At 48.8% G+C, this 18,870-nt stretch overlaps 1 protein-coding gene across 5 annotated transcripts in view; it reads right to left on the bottom strand.

Moving 5' to 3' along the window:
* Positions 1 to 4,631: 4,631 nt before the first annotated feature.
* The window catches only part of LOC143284891 (PDZ domain-containing RING finger protein 4-like), a 536,817-nt gene continuing 522,578 nt past the window's right edge, over positions 4,632 to 18,870 (bottom strand). For 4 of the 5 annotated variants that reach the window (XM_076592011.1, XM_076592012.1, XM_076592013.1 and 1 more), the window contains one exon: positions 11,855 to 13,237. In XM_076592011.1, the coding sequence (XP_076448126.1) occupies positions 11,987 to 13,237 (1,251 nt within the window). In that variant the 3' untranslated portion in view covers positions 11,855 to 11,986. Of the gene's footprint in view, positions 13,238 to 18,870 lie in introns of all 5 variants that reach the window. The other variant, XM_076592015.1, reaches the window with a different exon arrangement.

Here is an 18,870-nt window from a genome sequence, read left to right as displayed (position 1 = left end):
TATCAGGGTACCTGGGCTTTGAAGTGGCGCACAGTACCGCACGGCTTCACACACAGGGCAGGCAGAGGGCTGACTCGTCTGTCATAACTCGTACAGCCCGTCATTTCATCTCTCCCTCCTTTTCTCCTTTTTAACAGAGGGGCATGCTGGGGGCGTGGGTGGGTGGGTGAGGGAGGGAGGGAGGAGTTAGGGGCTGGATGGTGGAGACAGACCATGAATGAGTGGAATGCAGGGACAGAGGAGGGTGTTGTCTTTTCTTCTTTTTAAAACAGAGTGCACCATGTGTTGTATTTACTGTCGATTGTATTGAACGTTTCGGGCGTCGTCAGAAAGCCAAGATCTGAGAACATCGCAGTAGATCACTCCTGTCTTGCAATGTCTCCACTGACTCCCTGTCGCACACAGAATCAAGTACAAGATCGACACTGTTATAAGTGTGTCAACAAACCTGCCCCTGTCTCTGCCTTCATCTATACACCTCCATATCGCTCTCTGCCCAGTATGACTGCCTACATGGCAGGGGTCAAAACGGTCATACACGTAAATTCCCACTCGTGTATACGAGTGAGTCGCAGCCCACGAACGAAGAAAGAAAGAAGAAGAAGAAGAAGAAGAAGAAGAGGAGGAGGAAGGAGAAGAAGAAGAAGAAGAAGAAGAAGAAGAAGAAGAAGAAGAAGAAGAAGAAGAAGAAGAAGGAGGAGGAGGAGGAGGAAAGAAAGAAAGAAGCAGCAGCAGCTTCAGGTTCTTTCTGCCTCCACGTTCTCAGATTCAAACCCTCCACCATCGGCCGCCACCCTCTGTCTCTGGACATTATACATGGAGCGAGCTCCCTCTTTCACGTCGTCAGATCTCTACACTCAGCACCTTCAGGTCTGGCCTTAAAACCAACGTCCTTTAACTGTGGCACCCCCCCCCCCCCCTACACACCCCACCCCCTCTCACACATTCCAGTCTGCAAGTTTCCTGTTGCTTTCCTTGCACCTTAATAAGCTTTATAAAAAAAACAAAAAAACTTTCACCATGTTTACTTAAAGTTGAGTGCGTTTGAGCGACCTTGCACAAGGACTATGTATTTGCACGGCATTCAGTTTCAGATTCAATGTGGTGTCTGAACGTACGGTCATACTCATATACGCTACACACACACACACACACACACACACACCCCGCAGCAGCTGCCTTTCCTTCACATAAACCCAACGCGCTGAATCATAGGAGTACATCTATTATCATTCTTACTATAATTATTATCGTCATCATCACCACAACTGACAACATCATTCGACAAACCTTTCTCGTCCTGCAGCGCGCGCGCGCGCGTGTGTGTATGTGAGCGCGCGCGCTCGCTCGCTAAAGTTTCCAAAGTTGCAGTAAAGTAAAATTTTTTACTTTCTGTTCTTTTCTTTTTCTGTTTTCCATTGTTTTCCATACAAGTACTTCACAATCCTGAAAAATGCATGTGAGTGATGACTTTGATTTGCATGGAACACTGATGTTAACTGTCACTGTAGTTATCTTCTACGTCCTCAATATGGCCATGGGATTGAATTAAACATGATGCGCGCGCGCGCGCGCGCGTGCGTGTGTGTGTGTGTGTGTGTGTGTGTGTGTGTGTGTGTGTGTGTGTGTGTGTGTGTGTGTGTGTGTGTGAGAGAGAGTGTATTGCGCGTGAGTCTGTGCACGCTCGTGAATGTCAAAATTTTAATCTAAATTCAAGTAATTCAAGTTATAACTCAGGTTCAGCAGCATGGAAACCACTCATATCAGCGGTAGTTTTCCTATTTAAATATTCATGAGCAGCTTGTTCCTATTGAACATTCATGAACATATCTGCATACAGCAATACGTCACCGCCAACAATCAAAGCAGCCTGTTGTCTGGTGGAAGAATATGAGCAAGAGGGAGGATTTATGACGGGCAACAATCGATATAATACACTATTTGCCTTTTCATCCTTTAAAAAAATTTTTTTTTTATTGTTGCATACATGGATCGCAAACCAGTGAGAGAGAGAGAGAGAGAGAGAGAGAGAGAGAGAGAGAGAGAGAGAGAGAGATAATGACACAATGACAGAGTGACACAGAGAGGAGAGACACACACACACACAGAGGCAGGCAGATACAGAGTGAAACAGACATACACACACACAGTGAGAGTAAGTGACACAAAGAGTGACACAGAGGAGAGAGAGACACACACACAGAGGCAGACAGACAAGACATACAGAGAGAAAGAAGAAAGAGAAACACACACACACACACACGGTGGGAGAGGGGGCAGGACTTATCACGCCCTCCCAGCCGGGTGGCCCGTGCCCAGCAGCTGAAGGGATCATCCGTCACCATTGCCCAAGCGGCGACCAGCCCCTCTGTCTCCACGGCAATCCCCCCCCCCCCCCCCCGGGGTCACTTGCCCCAGCACCGGTAATGTATCCGGTCATCTACCTGACAGTCTCGTTTGTCAGGTCTAGCGCCCATCCCCCCCCCCCCCCAACCCTCCCTGACACCTGACCGGAGTGATCTGCGGGTTCAGGTGCCCCTATAGGTGAGGTAAGGTCACCATCATGGCATTCTACGATTCCACGCCTCCAGGCGGTCCTGTAATTGAACTGGCGTTAAGTGACGGGTACTATACTGCTCAAGGCAGGCCGCCTGTGTGGTTGCCCTAGCGGCCTTGTGGCTTTTGATGGGGTGACGCGTTCAAACGCACACACACGCACACTAACACACATCAGCACAAAGACATTAACATGCAAACATAACACACACATACACACTAGCAAACGCACACTAACACACCCATGCGTGAACACACAAACCCTTGTGCATCATACCTTACCGAATCATCTTAATTCGATCTCCCCCAAGACAAATACAGTACTGCAATATGTACACGATGCGCAACAAAGAACAACACACCATATTACACTACACAACGAGAGAGAGAGAGAGAGAGAGAGAGAGAGAGAGAGACAGACAGACAGACAGACAGACAGAGACAGAGAGATGAAGGGAGAGGAGATAGAGGGAGAGAGAGAAGGAAAGAGAGAAGAGAGACACTGAGAGAGAACAAAGGAAAGGGAGGGAGGGAGACAGAGATGAAGAAAAGAGATTAAGGAAGAGAGAGAGAGATTAAGAGAGAGAGATGAAGGAAAATAAGAGAGAGAAGGAAAGAGAGAGGGAGACAGAGAGATGAAAGGAGACAGAGATGAAGAAAAGGGACAGAGAAATGAAGGAAGAGAAGAGAGTGAGGGAGAGAGAGAAGGAAAGAGAAGAAAAGAGAGAGGGAGAGAGAGAGATGAAGGAAAATAAGAGAGAAGGAAAGAGAGGGAGACAGAGATGAAAGGAGACAGAGAGAGAGAGATGAAGAAAAGGGACAGAGAAATGAAGAGAAGATAGTGAGGGAGAGAGAGAAGGAAAGAGAAGAAAAGAGAGGGAGACAGAGAGAGATGAAGGAAGAGAGAGAGAAAGGAAGAAAAGAGATAAGAGAGCGAGAGAGAGAGAGACAGCGAGAGAGAGCACACAACACACACACACACAAACGTATACACCTACCTTCACCGGCCGTCACCCCTCTCCTGCAGTGAAAGAAAGCTGAGGACGATTCTTGCTGAGTAAACAGCACACATGAAAACCGCTATCTTGTGTTCATGAGCAAAACCGTTTGTGTGGCGGTAGTAAACGGGCTTTCACATTCATGAAATCTCCGATTCGTGGACACCTGTGTCTGCAATCCCGCTGTTTTTTTTGTTTGTTTTGTTTTGTTTTTTGTCTCATGTTTCCCTTCACTTTGGAAATGTGGACGCCATCTTGCGCCGCCATTTTGATTCACAAGCGATGTTCGCGTGCTGGAATGGTTTCTGCACTGAGCTACCTGTTACCAGAATCCCAGCTTCATCAGGTTCTGTTCGACCATTACCCATTCGTCTTGTGTGGCTCATAGCTCAGCCACGCACCCGTGAAGACGACTTCTAATCCTGGCAAAGACTGGTCGACATGCTTTGAAGTCTTGTCTCTTCTCTGCTATTGCTGCCATTCCTGCATTTACGGCCATCGTTTTGACGACACGAATCCCCTTGGTCACACGTAGAGCTCAGTCCACATTTTCTGCACTGTCCTCCATTCAACTTTTCTCTGGTTTTGACACACACACCATTATTCCCCACAAGAATGTTCTCTTCGTTTAGCTGCAGCCAGCAGGTCAGGCCGTCTTTACATGAACTGATGGAAGGTTTTTGTCACTGACTGAACAGCTCACCACGTCATGGAGTTGTGTTCGTGCTGCACGTTTTTCACGGCGCTTATTGCACGTGCAAAATGTGAACGTCTTTGTAGTGAACTGAGTCGTTGGCAAGGCGATGTGTGTGTGTGTGTGTGTGTGTGTGTTGAAGCGAGCGCGTATGTGATGGTGTGTTTGTTAGTGCGGATTCATGTGTTTGTGTGTGTATGTGAGATGGAGAGAGAGAGAGAGACACAGACAGAGGCAGACAGATTAGGGGTGGGAAGAGCAGATAGAAAGGGACACACACACACACACACACGCACGCACGCACACACACACACACACACACACACACACAGACTGACAGCAACACAAAGGAGACAAAACCGAGTCAACAACAACTCTCTTCATCATCTTTACAAAACAAATAATTTATTGACATCTCATCATATCACCCCATAGACATTTCGCCCACATGACGAAGCAGAACACTGGACAGCCCACATCAAGCGCACTGTGACAGACAGTGGATCGTGACTGGCCCACCTGTACTGGTCAATATTCTGACCTTACCTCTCTTACGTGGTGACTGACCCACCTGTATTGGTCAGTACCCTGGCCTTCCCTGCTGACTGACCCCCCTGTATTGGTCAGTACCCTGGCCTTCCCTGCTGACTGACCCACCTGTATTGGTCAGTACCCTGACCTTCCCTGCTGACTGACCCACCTTCTCTGCTGACTGACCCACCTGTATTGGTCAGTACCCTCCCCTTCCCTGCTGACTGACCCACCTGTATTGGTCAGTACCCTGGCCTTCCCTGCTGACTGACCCACCTGTATTGGTCAGTACCCTCCCCTTCCCTGCTGACTGACCCACCTGTACTGGTCAGTACCCTGGCCTTCTCTGCTGACTGATTCACCTGTATTGGTCAGTACCCTGGCCTTCCCTGCTGACTGACCCACCTGTATCAGTACCCTGGCCTTCCCTGCTGACTGATTCACCTGTATTGGTCAGTACCCTGGCCTTCCCTGCTGACTGACCCACCTGTATTGGTCAGTACCCTGGCCTTCCCTGCTGACTGACCCCCCTGTATCAGTACCCTCCCCTTCCCTGCTGACTGACCCACCTGTATTGGTCAGTACCCTCCCCTTCCCTGCTGACTGACCCACCTGTATTGGTCAGTACCCTGGCCTTCTCTGCTGACTGACCCACCTGTACTGGTCAGTACCCTCCCCTTCCCTGCTGACTGATTCACCTGTATTGGTCAGTACCCTGGCCTTCTCTGCTGACTGATTCACCTGTATTGGTCAGTACCCTGGCCTTCTCTGCTGACTGACCCACCTGTATCGGTCAGTACCATCCCCTTTTCTGCTGAGTGATTCACCTGTATTGGTCAGTACCCTCCCCTTTTCTGCTGACTGACCCACCTGTATCGGTCAGTACCCTCCCCTTTTCTGCTGAGTGATTCACCTGTATTGGTCAGTACCCTCCCCTTCCCTGCTGACTGATTCACCTGTACTGGTCAGTACCCTCCCCTTTTCTGCTGACTGATTCACCTGTACTGGTCAATACCCTCCCCTTTTCTGCTGACTGACCCACCTGTATTGGTCAGTACCCTCCCCTTCCCTGCTGACTGATTCACCTGTACTGGTCAATACCCTCCCCTTTTCTGCTGACTGACCCACCTGTACTGGTCAATACCCTCCCCTTTTCTGCTGACTGACCCACATGTACTGGTCAATACCCTCCCCTTTTCTGCTGACTGACCCACATGTACTGGTCAGTACCCTCCCCTTCCCTGCTGACTGATTCACCTGTACTGGTCAGTACCCTCCCCTTCCCTGCTGACTGATTCACCTGTACTGGTCAGTACCCTCCCCTTTTCTGCTGACTGATTCACCTGTACTGGTCAGTACCCTCCCCCATTTCTGCCTTACTTGCACCCTTCCCCGCTCCCCTGTCTCTTGTCTGTTTCTTTTCTTCCTTCTCTGTTCAGTTTGTTTTTGCAAAAAGTATATATATATACATATATAATATACACATATAATATATTATCTGTCTTTCTGATATAAGCAACAAAATCCGTCTTATTTCTTACGCATCGTGGGTTGTAAGATTGGAAAAAACTGCGGCGTTCTTTTATCTTATTTGTTGTTGTTGTCGCATTTATTCCTGAAACAATGGAAAGCGACAAAAATGCAATGTCCTACCCTCGCGGAATGTTACTTCCAGGACAGATTAACCTACTACGTTTAACGATCTGTGTCTTTTGTAATTATCATTTTAAACAATCTAACCTCTTTAACAATATAACTGGGGGGAGGGGGGAAGCGAATGGCGACAGTCTTTCTTCGACACCTATCTCACCGGAAAGCATCAGACCAGTTGTCTTTCCTTTATTACCAGAAAGATTTTGCCAAAGGCTTTCCTCTTGAGGATCCACAGCCTATCATGTACTTCCCAGGGTCAGACTGAAGGACCCAAAGGCTTTCCAGGGTCAGACTGGAAGGTTCAAAGGCTGTCCAGGGTCAGACTAAAGGATCCAAAGGCTCTCCAGGGTCAGACTGGAGGGTTCAAAGGCTATCATATACTTCCCAGGGTCAGACTATCAGCTGTGGTCACCTCTAGTCCGTGCCCAATGACGCCAGAGTGGACGGTCCCTATGGAACTGTGGCAACACTGGACACCGTCAATACAAACCGGATCGCACTGACGGACTGTGGTCAGTTTACACGAAATCATCAAAAAGACCCAAACTGTTCTGAAACCCCAACACACTGGCTTCAGCACAGACCGCCAGCCCTCTCCACTGGGCCCGCTGCCCGTGCAGCCCGCACAGGCCAGTGTCCACACTGAAACAGGGCTTGTTCTCTCACACTCTCGAAAGGACAACAACAACAGAACTGATGCCCAGTACACTGAACAGGAACACACTTCGTACTCAACAACTATGGCCCAAGAGTCAACGTCACATCATCCGAAACATACATGAAACGTTACACGACTGTAGTTCAACACTGACAGGATCTATGGGTATCAGCTTCTGTCTCCCAGTCAGCAACTGACATGATTCATTGAAATATAGACAATAACATGTCGGCTTTCTTTGTGGTATTGCTTCTGATGAATAATCCGTCAGTCTAAAAATAATAATAAAAGTACAGGGATGGATGGGGGCAAGGAACTGAGAGAAAAAAGATTTTGGGAATAGAGATAGCAAAACAACCAATACTTGAAAACAGTCAGTCAGTCTTCCACTACGGTCGAAGGCAGTAAGCATCCTCTATTCCAATACTCCAACAGACGTGCAGAGAGCAATTTCCGACTGAACCAGGATTCTGACATACATGAGTTATGTTTACACACGCAAAAGTCATTGCATACATACCTAGAAACTGACACCACGTTGCTCTGTAACCATCCTACATAACCAAATGCTTCCGACAAAATATCCAAGGACACTGTGTACAATTCATGTCAATAAATAACCCAAAAACACACCCGATAGAAATATGTACAGCAATTCTAGAAACTGCAAAAAGTAAAACGGGATTTCACACCTGGAACCCATGTGCTTTTTAACTTTGATTTCCCGTCAAACTAAACAGCCCCCCAATCACTGCTAGCACTTCTTGTCCTTTTCAAAATAGTGAATTTATCCGGAGAAAGGGGAAGGAAATGAATCTGGATTGCAAAATGTATCTTCTGAAAGTCTTTCTTTCTTTCTTCTTTTTCATTTTAAATCACAGCATCAACTATATGTTTGTTTCACCCATTGTCATGCACACATATTGCACATATATTATGACAAGGACTCCATCACCCAACTTCAAGCTACATATATGTGCAGGCAAATTTACAAACAGAACAGAACGCGATACAAATATGTACACCCAAATCTGCTTGCATCTTCACACACATGGGCAAGTATGCATGTCGTTTTCTCACTTATAAAATTATAACTTCTCATAACATCACCTAAAATTACACAGTAACTAAAACATGACATATGTTTTCAGCCTTGCTCCTGGTGTTATTCTATCTTATTCCTATGGGGGTGAGGGTAGGGGAAAATCGTTCTTTTGTTTGATTCTGATCCAATGGACTTGATGGGTTGACCCATGTCCACTAACAGGACAGACGACAGATAGCTAACAGCAAATACCTTCACTCAGAAATGGAACAACTGGGATTTGTCTGAATGTCAGACCGACTTCTGTCATTCAGTATACAACTAAAACCTATCACATTTTAACACAAACGTTGATTCCCCCTACTATACAATTAATATGTCATGCGATTTGTTTTTGGCAAAGTCGCCCTAAGTGAAAAAACAAAAACAAAAAAATCACTTTGCGCTTCTACCTAAGCAATTTCCAGCAATATTCATAACATGTTTCTGGACAGAATGCAGATGACGTCACATTAGACAGCATGCAGATGACGTCACATTAGACAGAATGCAGATGAAGTCATAGTGGATTGAAAGCTGAAGACGTCATACTGGATGCAATGCTGATGTCATGCATGTAGCATCATTGGTGACACACCTACCCCTCCATAACTGTCCAAACAGATCCGTGATTTCTTTTTAATTTGGAAAAAAAGCAAATATTACCTGTGACCTGGCCAGAATAAAAATAATTTCTTTCTTCGGCTGCATTTCAGCCATTTTTCTTGCTTCTGTGGAACGTACTGGTCAGGTCGGTAACTTGTGTTACATGTCCACCAGATGTCACAAACATGAATAGGGGAAATGAACATACAAGTTAAAACAAAATCTTGGATCGTAATGTCACATGATCTTACTGGGGTGTCAACAACATTATGCTTGGATATTCTAACATGGGCATTTACTGAGAATATCGCAAATTAAAAAACAACAACAAAAACTTATGGTTGTAACTGAAATGATTAGACATTCACGTATGATAGCATCTCTCTGAACACTATCTGATCCATCTGAAAGCAAGGGCATCTTCCATTAAATCGACCATGTCACTGTCATGATGAAGGCATGATGGAGATCTAGAATCAAAACTTACGATGTTTCTAAGGTCAAATTCATTGTAAAACACAAAACAGAAAATAACCAGCAAAGCCATGACTTGGTGACAGAAGTTTAAAAGAAATTGATCTATCAGGAGGCAAAAGGTCAAAATATACAACTAACAATGCTGACCACAAAAGTCCAGAAACTAACAACAAACATAAATAACATTAAACGATAATTGAAAAGAAATCAACTGACCTAAGTCCAAACAAATTCTTATTCTCTTCAGTTTTATTCAAGTTGTTGATGTTCGGAGAATAAGACCAGTCTGTACAGTTGTGGCAATGACACTATCATCGACAGCTCTTTATGACACTATCATCGACAGCTCTTTATGACACTATCATCGACAGCTCTTTATGACACTATCATCGATAGCTCCTTGATAACGCCTTGGGATTTCCACAGTAACTGACCAATGACATGTCAAGCCAAACATAAATCTAAAGGAACGGGTTATTTTTCTCCAGAAGAAAAAAAAAATCACTCTGCTTCATCTAACTGTACAGATCTGAGTAATCTAAAATCACAGATGCGACCATCAAACAGGACAGTGAAGATCAGCAAGTGATGGAAATTTATACATCTGCCACAGCATCATAATTACTGGAGAGAAAGACGGTTAACTACGATTACTCTTCATGGAGAATTACCATAATCCAAAGTCCAAGAGGACCTATTTCTTTGGTACGCTCAACCAGGGACTGATTACCACACAGATTACAACCGACATCTGTACTTCACGGGACTTCAAATGGGCTCAGCAATCATGGTGTTCGGCAATACTGGGCATCAATCAGTTTAAATGCAACAAAAGAAAGTAGTTGGTTACGAAGGTTCCTCAGACTAAAACTCTGCGCCTCCCCCAACCCCAGCCTGATTGTGAAACAGACACGTCATTGACAGTCCTGACACATTCCATTCAGTCAAAATATTCACCTCTTGTAACATTTCAAAGAAAACTTCACATTTATCTTCATTCTGCATGTCGAAAAGTCACCAACTGGTTAATGCTGAATGTTAATATTCATACAACTTTCAGTTCCGGACATACAGGGGCAAAAAGCCGCAGCGTGATCTTACTTCTGTTCAGCTGGAGAACGAGTATCCTAAAACAAGGAGACTCGCCAAGGATTTGTATGAGTGAAGTCTGGATCAATGCCACAATTAGGAAGTTTTCATAAACTGTTTCTGATGACACACACAGTGTATCCACACACACACACACACACACACACACACACACACACACACACACACACACACACACTGAAGTTATAGTTCTCATGAATCAAAGAGAAGACAAGCAGGCAGCCCCAGTCAGTTGCAGCATGGATGGCGGACTACACTGATGATGGAACTGGGTGCTCTGGGGACCAACTCCAAGCAGCGAGCTTCAAGCTCAGCACACTGTTTGTGAGTGACGTGTAGTGTGTGTGTTGAACACAGTGTTTGTACAGGAACACGGCACGGGCACCCCGAGCTCCGCAATGAACACAGGTAGCGTCAAGCCTGGGACAGCGTTTCTCAGCTCCATCAAGATGCGGGCAGCTAACTGAGCAGCTTCCAAACAACACGCCCGCCACAGGCACCCAGTCCTCTGGCACAGAATGCTGTGTCGTCATACGCAGCATGTCAACACCAAATCAGCTTTTACGCTGCACCAACCTCCGCTCACGCTCATGCCACCGTTCGACCACATTAATTTGCGAAATACAAAGCATGAGTTATACAGCGCTCGATGATGGGTTAAGAATCTGTCATGTGTCTGGACATGTCAGAACCTATGTATAAAATCTACCACAAATAAGAAACATGCATGATTGTTTTTGAACACCCCAGACTTTCTTCTAATCAGGATATGACAAATGACTTTCCATTAAAGTTCATTCATTCAGTCATGGAACAAGGGTCTTGGCCTGACCACTGGTGCGACATCCATCACCTGATTACTGACAGCCGGCACTGCACTGTCTCCTGTTCCCTATGTCGTCTGACGGGGAACACAGCGGGTGCAGACAGCCAGGTGTGTCAGTCAGGTGTGTCAGTCAGGTGTGTAAAGTGTGTCAGTCAGGTGTGTAAAGTGTGTCAGTCAGGTGTGTCAGTCAAGTGTGTCAGTCAGGTGTTCAAGTGTGCCAGTCAGGTGTGCCAGTCAGGTGTGTCAAGTGTCAGTCAGGTGTGTCACACATGTGTGACAGTCAGGTGTGTCAAGTGTGTCAGGTGTGTCAAGTGTGTCAGTCAGGTGTGTCAGTCAGGTGTGTCATCCAGGTGACTGATACAGTCAGGTGGTACACAGTGCAGGGTGTCATACTGTGGTGACGGACAGCAGCGGGTTATAGGCCTTGCCCTCTGGCACCCGGCTGCCGTGCGCCGTGATCTCCTGCACCGTGACGAAATTGTCCAGCACCTTCTTGCTTTTGTGCTTGTTCATCTTGCGGTGGCTGAGCTCCACAATGTTCACCTCCTTCCGCTCCTCGCCCTCCTTCAGCGTCTCCATGCGCTGCTTCAGCATCGTCTCCTTGCGCCGCTTGTAGTCCTTGGCCTTCTCCAGGTGGCGCTTCCGCTCCTCCTTGGACCAGTAGCGGCCCGTCTTCAGCTCGCTCATGGCGTCGTCGTCCGTCGTCATGCCGCTCCGCTCCTCCGTGATCTTCCGGGCCCGCTCCTTGAGGATCTTGCTGCGGACCGGCCGCCGCGTGATGTAGCGCGTGCCGTCAGGGCGCCGCTTCACCACCCACTCCATCTGGCTGCTGTCTGACGGCGTGGTGGTGCTGGGGCTGGGTTGCTTCCCCTCCTCCACCACCGACAGCCCCGTGGCGCTGTGGGGGAGCAGGGTGGTCGGCGGGGAGGAGGGGGCGGCGGCCTTGCCTCCCGCGGGCCCCCGTCCTCAGCCTCTTCTGCTGCTCCAGCTGCTGCTGGAAGAGCTTCTGCTGCACGGCGATGGTGTGCTGGAGGTTGGCGTGGTTGGTGTACATGATGTCCGCGGACCTCATGTACAGGTCCTGCAGGGACTCCGCCTGGGCAGACAGCCCCGCCGCGATCAGGTTCTCAGCCACACCCCCGCCTCCTCCCCCCTGGCTCCCCGCCACTCCCCTCACCCCCTGACCCGAGTCCTCGCTGGACCCGCTGCCCCGGGACTTGCCCGTGGGGGTCTGAGTCTGTTTCTCCGTGTCCGAGGAGGACTGGGGCAGCAGGACGGAGGAGGGGGTGGCGGCCAGACACAGCATGGAGTTCTTGAAGCCCTTGTCGCCCTCGTCGCTGGCCACGTTCAGCTCCAGCGTCAGCGGCGTGGAGCGGCAGCTCTCGCCCCCCGTGTTGTAGGCACTGGTGGTCGACTGGTCCCTGTCCCGCTCGCTGCGCCCGCTAGACGTGCCCGTGCCCATGCCCGACGGCGCCCCCTGCTGCCCGCTGGCGGCTAGAGCCAGGCGCCGCTGCTGGGCCCACAAGTCCAAGGGCTCCAGAGCCTGCATGTGCTTGATGCAGTCCAGGCGGGTGCCCATGCGCGGCACGATTCGGGGACTCCTCTGAGTGTCTGCTGCCGCCTTGGGTGCCCCGTGCCCGTTGATGATGGGCACGTCGTACTGACCGAAGGGCAGCTGCTGGGGGAAGATGCGGTGCTGCTCCTTGAGGAGGTGCGACTCCACGATCTCCTGGCACTCCACCTGGATCTCCTCCATCTCCCTGTTGAGCTGGGCCAGCTCCCGCTCCAGGCTGCCCTCAGAGTCTTTGCGGTACAGCGCCGCCCCCTCGTGCAGCTGTCCCGGCCCGCAGCGGTCGTGCAGCATGTGGCGGAACTTCTCGCAGTCCTCGCTGGCGATGTCCTGGACGGCCCTGAGGCCCAGGTCGGGGTCCGTGGAGGTGACCGACTCGTTGCTGTAGTGCTGGGGGCTTCCCGCCAGGCCCCGCGTCATGGCCAGGCTGGTGCGCAGCTTGGAGCCTGGGGCTGGCATGGTGTCAAACATCTCCTGCAACACAGTGACAGTTTGGTCAATTATCTCGTGTGTCAAACATCTCCTGCAACACAGAGTGTGATAGCGTGTCAGACATCTCCTGCAACACACAGTGACATCGTGTCAAACATCTCCTGCAATACACAGTGACATCGTGTCAAACATCTCCTGCAATACACAGTGACATCGTGTCAAACATCTCCTGCAATACACAGTGACATCGTGTCAAACATCTCCTGCAATACACAGTGACATCGTGTCAAACATCTCCTGCAGCACACAGTGACAGCGTGTCAAACATCTTCCGCACACACACGGACAGCACTGCCAATGCCATGTGCGCAGACAGACAACACTGCCAAACACCTGCAAAGCATCGACTAAACATCCCCCGACGGGCTGTGCAGAGAGCTCTGATAAGACACTGACCAAGTGACGTGGCCATCACTGTCAAACATCTCACAAAAACCACACACATCGTCTGAAGGCTTGAGATGGTCATCAGTTGAGTGACCTGAGCACGAGACTTTCTCTCTTCTACCCTCTCTCTCTCTCTGTCTCTGTCTCTCGCTCTCCGTCTCTTTTCCCTCAGTGTCTCTGTCTCTCACCACACTTAGCACTGCAGAACAAAAACACTGGCCGACACAGGGAAACAAACAGCGCCACAGTTCCTTCACGACTCTCTGCAACCATCCTCTGCTCACTGCCACACAACACAATGGTGGTTGTTTATCTGCATGGAGAGAGAGAGAGAGAGAGAGAGAGAGAGAGAGAGAGAGAGAGAGAGAGAGAGAGAGAGAGAGAGAGAGAGAGACAGACAGACAGACAGACAGACAGACGGGGGTGGAAGAAAGAGATAGAGAGAGAGGGAGAGAGAGAGAGAGAGAGAGAGAGAGAGAGAGAGAGAGAGAGAGAGAGAGAGAGAGGGAGAGAGACAGAGAGAGAGTGAGAGAGTGAGAGAGAGAGTGAGAGAGAGAGACAGAGAGAGAGGGAGAGAGAGAGAGAGGGAGAGAGAGAGAGAGACAGACAGACAGACAGAGAGGGGAGAGAGAGAGAGAGAGAGAGAGAGAGAGAGAGAGAGAGAGAGAGAGAGAAAGAAACACACACACACACACACACACACACACACACACACACACCCTCCGCCACCAACCAATATCATGGACATCCACGTCAATTCCGCCCTCACAGAAAGCAAAGACCGGCCGACAAAACCAAACCGACCCAGAAAAACATCACCGACACCATCACCTCCTTCCCCACCTCCTTGATCCTTCCCACCACGGGGCTGAAAACAAAGCAAGATGCGGCCTGTGAACCCCCCCCCCCCCTCCTCCTCCTCCCCACCCACCTATCTTTCCCCCATGCTGCGATGTTGCCTTCCAACTTAATCTGCGTCCTGTCAGGCCTAATTGTCTGCCCCTCATCCTCCGCCGCGGCCTCGCTTCCAGGTAGGCAGGTAATTGGTCTGCGAGTAATTGCAGGATCTGCATCGACAGTCTGCCAGAGAGTATTGAGATGGAGGGGGTGATGCGTGGGGGGAGTGGGAGTGGGGTGTCTGCCAAAGAGCATCGTGTCAAATCCCTCTTTGACCTGTCAGAACCTGACCTTGTAGTCAGCTGTTCCACAGCCCATGCCGGCATCGTTGTTCCCTTTCACTCTGCTTTGGAGGTTTCTGGCACCGAGTTGTTGCAGGCATCTTCCGGGTGTCTTGCCTCGCTGTCTTTTTGGACAACTTTCGTGGATCTCAAATCGGATGTTTTTATCTTCCCAGAACTTCCGCAGGTCTCTCCAGTCCAGAGCTCATTGACTGATTGACGTGAATACCTATACAGCGCCTATCCTCGGGCGGAGACCAAGTCCTAAGCGCTTTACAAACACGGGGTCATTTGCACAAAAGGCTGCCTACCTGGGTAGAGCCGACTGACGGCTGCCACTGGGCGCTCATCATTCGTTTCCTACAATGAGTAAACACAAGACTGGCTCATCATCGCTTCCCCCACCCTGCTCATGCGTTTATACATTTTAGTTCTCTAGATGCGGTGTATTGTCACAGTTCTGGACTGATTTCGTGGGATTTCTTTCAGAAGTTTTGTGTAGTTCCTGTCCAGTCAGCAGTCGAGAGTCTCTTCCAGAAATTCCACCAATTTCTCTTCCATAGACCTCTGTGGATCTCTTCCACAGGTCATGCAATATATCGCACACTAAATATTCCACATCAACACAAACTAGTGCATCATACTCTAAAACGGAAAGTCTATGGCGCGTCCGTCATAATCAGTCAAATTTATGACAAAAGACAGCTGTGAGCTGCTGATATGTGTTTATAAACTCATGTTTATTTATTCATAATTTAAATACCACATATGTCTTGCAGATTTCCGCTGCGGGCTCTGTTTTTGAACTATCATGTAAATTACGGACACTGAAAGTTTGATAATAAAAACGAAAAAAGAAAAGAAAAAAAAGGCTCCACCCCCTGTGTGTTCATCTTTAATTCCCATACATATGTAATCGGGCATACAGCAAGGCATACAGCAAGGCATAGCAGCTAGGCCCGCCCTATACTTTTCATACCAAAGGTAATCCCATTTCACCATTCCATTCCAGTTTATTTTGCTACATCTTGCCTAGTCCACCACAGCTTCCTGCCAAACTAAAAGAAATCTGCCGTGGGACGCACAGTCTGGCTGAAGCCAGGGACACACCTGAAGAACATTAAAATGCCACGGGCAATCTAGCCATCCCCAAATTAGAAACACTGATGGCGTCTCTTCCAGCCCCGCTGCACTTTACGTCATATCTGACACAATCAGCCGTCATCACGCGTCACAGGGGAAGGGGCCCAGCGCCTGCCAAAGAGACTCCAGATAGCCAGGCTGGAGCTGATTCCCCGCATCAAGGTGTCAGATTATCGCCACGCATGAGGGACCCCTCAAATGGAGTCAGCCTGACCCACAGACACCCGACACCCCCCCCCCCCCCCACCCCCCCGCAGTGTCGTGTAATGGCGGACAGGCTGGTCACTCACACAACCCGCTCCCTGGGTGCACCGTGAAGAGGCATGGTTCCCATTCTGGGGGCTTCCCCTGGGAGTGAAAGGGGAGTGGTGTGGCTTTCTTTGAGGGCTGTGGGGAGGGGAGGGATGAGTTAGGTGTCTCTCTCTCTCTCTCTCTCTCTCTCTCTCTCTCTCTCTCTCTCTCTCTCTCTCTCCCTGTCGTCGTGTGGATCGGGTTCCAGTTACATCAAGCTTCGATCCTCACCGCCACTTGTCTACAGAAGCGTGACCTGAGTAAAAGACAGCAGATAAAAGTTCTGGGATCCAGCCCCTCTCCTGGTCAATGTCGAATCCCTCCCCCTCCTCCACGTTTTGCAGCAGGGATGATCAATAACTCCTCCACGTTTTGCTGCAGGGATGATCAATAACTCCTCCACGTTTTGCAGCAGGGATGATCAATAACTCCTCCAGGTTTTGCAGCAGGGATGATCAATAACTCCTCCAGGTTTTGCAGCAGGGATGATCAATAACTCCTCCGGGTTTTGCAGCAGGGATGATCAATAACTCCTCCGGGTTTTGCAGCAGGGATGATCAATAACTCCTCCGGGTTTTGCAGCGCGGATTATTCATGACGTCGCAACAGTTACACCATCCGCACGTGCGACAACCTGTGCCCTGGGAAATCAGTTCCCGCCCCAGGAATGCCGGCCTGATAACATCCTCATAGCGCGCTGTCCCACGGCGTTACTCACCGCCAAACCTCAGCACCCAAACACCACAGCCTGCAACCTCCCTCTTCTGGTGCTCACACTATCGACGGAGACACACAGACCTGTTTTTTATTTGTTTTTCTTTTTTCTTTTTTTCTTCTTTTTTTTTTTTGCGAAACGAGCTTTACGTTAAACTTTGTGATGTGCTGAAAGGACAGGAGGCTTTTATCTGAGAAGAGGATGCGGAAGCGAAAAACATCTGTTGCCATTGTTCTGGCATCATCGGTTTGACAGGGGCCTTTATCATGCACTTCAAGCACGACAACAGTGACCCTCAACGGGGCAACAGCCAGACTACCCACGCTTTTCACCTTCCCCCGAGGGGCTGTGTCCTCATAGATAACTCCAGATACCCTCAGTTCGGGTCCGAGTGTAAGCTGCTACCTCCCTTCTCCAGACAGGAGACACCTCGCATGTGAGTCAACACCTCCATCTAAGTGTGGATCCTTGTCCAGCAACTGCGATTTTTATCTGGTGCCGAAAGTCTATCAGAAACGAACCGTCAGCACGCTGATGGAAGCAGAGATGATTAATGCTCGAGAATTCCACCCTGAAACTTTAAAGCCTGTATGTAATCTACACACATACTAAGATCCATCACTTTGTAGCAATTTGCTGATTCGAGTCTTTTTCTTTTCTCCCTGGAGTGCTCTGCCAAAGTGTCCTAAAAACCGTGTGTAATCTTCGCATGCACGTCGTGAAGCTGATTACATTGTGTGTGTGTGTGTGTGTGTGTGTGTGTGTGTGTGTGTGTGTGTGTGTGTGTGTGTGTGTGTGTGCGCGCGCGCGCACGTTATCGCTGAATCCATCCTCACCACTATCATGGACAGAACGGCACATGATGCAGGCATTCAGTAAAGTGATGGCCTCATAAACCACAGATTACGGGCTTCATTCCTGGGTTTTCCCTGCTTCTGTCAGAACACAAGTTCACGGGGCCCACTAGCAGGTTCTCTCACCATTCCATGATGCAGGAATCTGCCACTGCCAACCACCACCGCTCTCTGAATTAAATGTAGCGGAAAATATCACCTTCTCCCCACCTAGCACATCAACAACAGCCCCCCCCCCCTTTCATGCTGTTTATAGCCAAGCCAAACGCAAGGTCCAAACAAGAGGTAAACAAACAGTGGGGAAGGGACGTAATGCTCCAACAACGAGGCAGGTCCCTAGGGATTGGAATATCCGGCATGCGCACGCTGAACTTCCGCCAGTTTAATGTTCTCTTTTGTTCGTAATGCTCACTGACTGATCGAGTCCGTCTATCCGTGTCAGCAAATGGACGTGGTACCTGCTTTTGCGGCCATAAATTACAATGTCATTGCAGCGACAGTCTAATTCACCATGAAGGTTGTCGGGTGGTCATAAACCAGCAGCTGACAAGTCTGTGAAAAGGGTGTGGCGCAGAGCTTCATTCAATCAGCCTGTACCCTCCAGCACAAGCAACAAGTGTTCACGGTTGTCGCTTTGGACAACCTTTTTTTTTCTGAACCAACGAGTGGGCTTATATGTATGAGCATTTTCACCCTGCCATGTATGCAGCTGTACTACTTCTTTTTTGTCCCCTTTTTTCCTTTCCCCGGACTTTCTTGGGTCGACCACCGTTTTATTTTGTACATGAATTCATTATAACAATTCAGAGTAGATGGAAAAGAAAGGGGAAAAAACAAAGAAAGAAAAAAAATGAATACAGTGTACATTAACAATAACATCGTCATCATAAGTCATTATACTTATATTGTTCTATCAATTTGGTCAAGGTGGACACATTTTCATCATGTGTAACAGTGCAGTTTTATAACATATAATAGACATTATATCTAGCATCTAGCATTATGGACACTTCGCTTAGCTAACGTAATGTGGAAAGAACACAACCC

The sequence above is a fragment of the Babylonia areolata genome, chromosome 8 (assembly GCF_041734735.1).
Source record: "Babylonia areolata isolate BAREFJ2019XMU chromosome 8, ASM4173473v1, whole genome shotgun sequence".
Lineage (NCBI taxonomy): Eukaryota > Metazoa > Mollusca > Gastropoda > Neogastropoda > Buccinidae > Babylonia > Babylonia areolata.
This window is presented reverse-complemented; position numbering and strand designations above follow the sequence as displayed.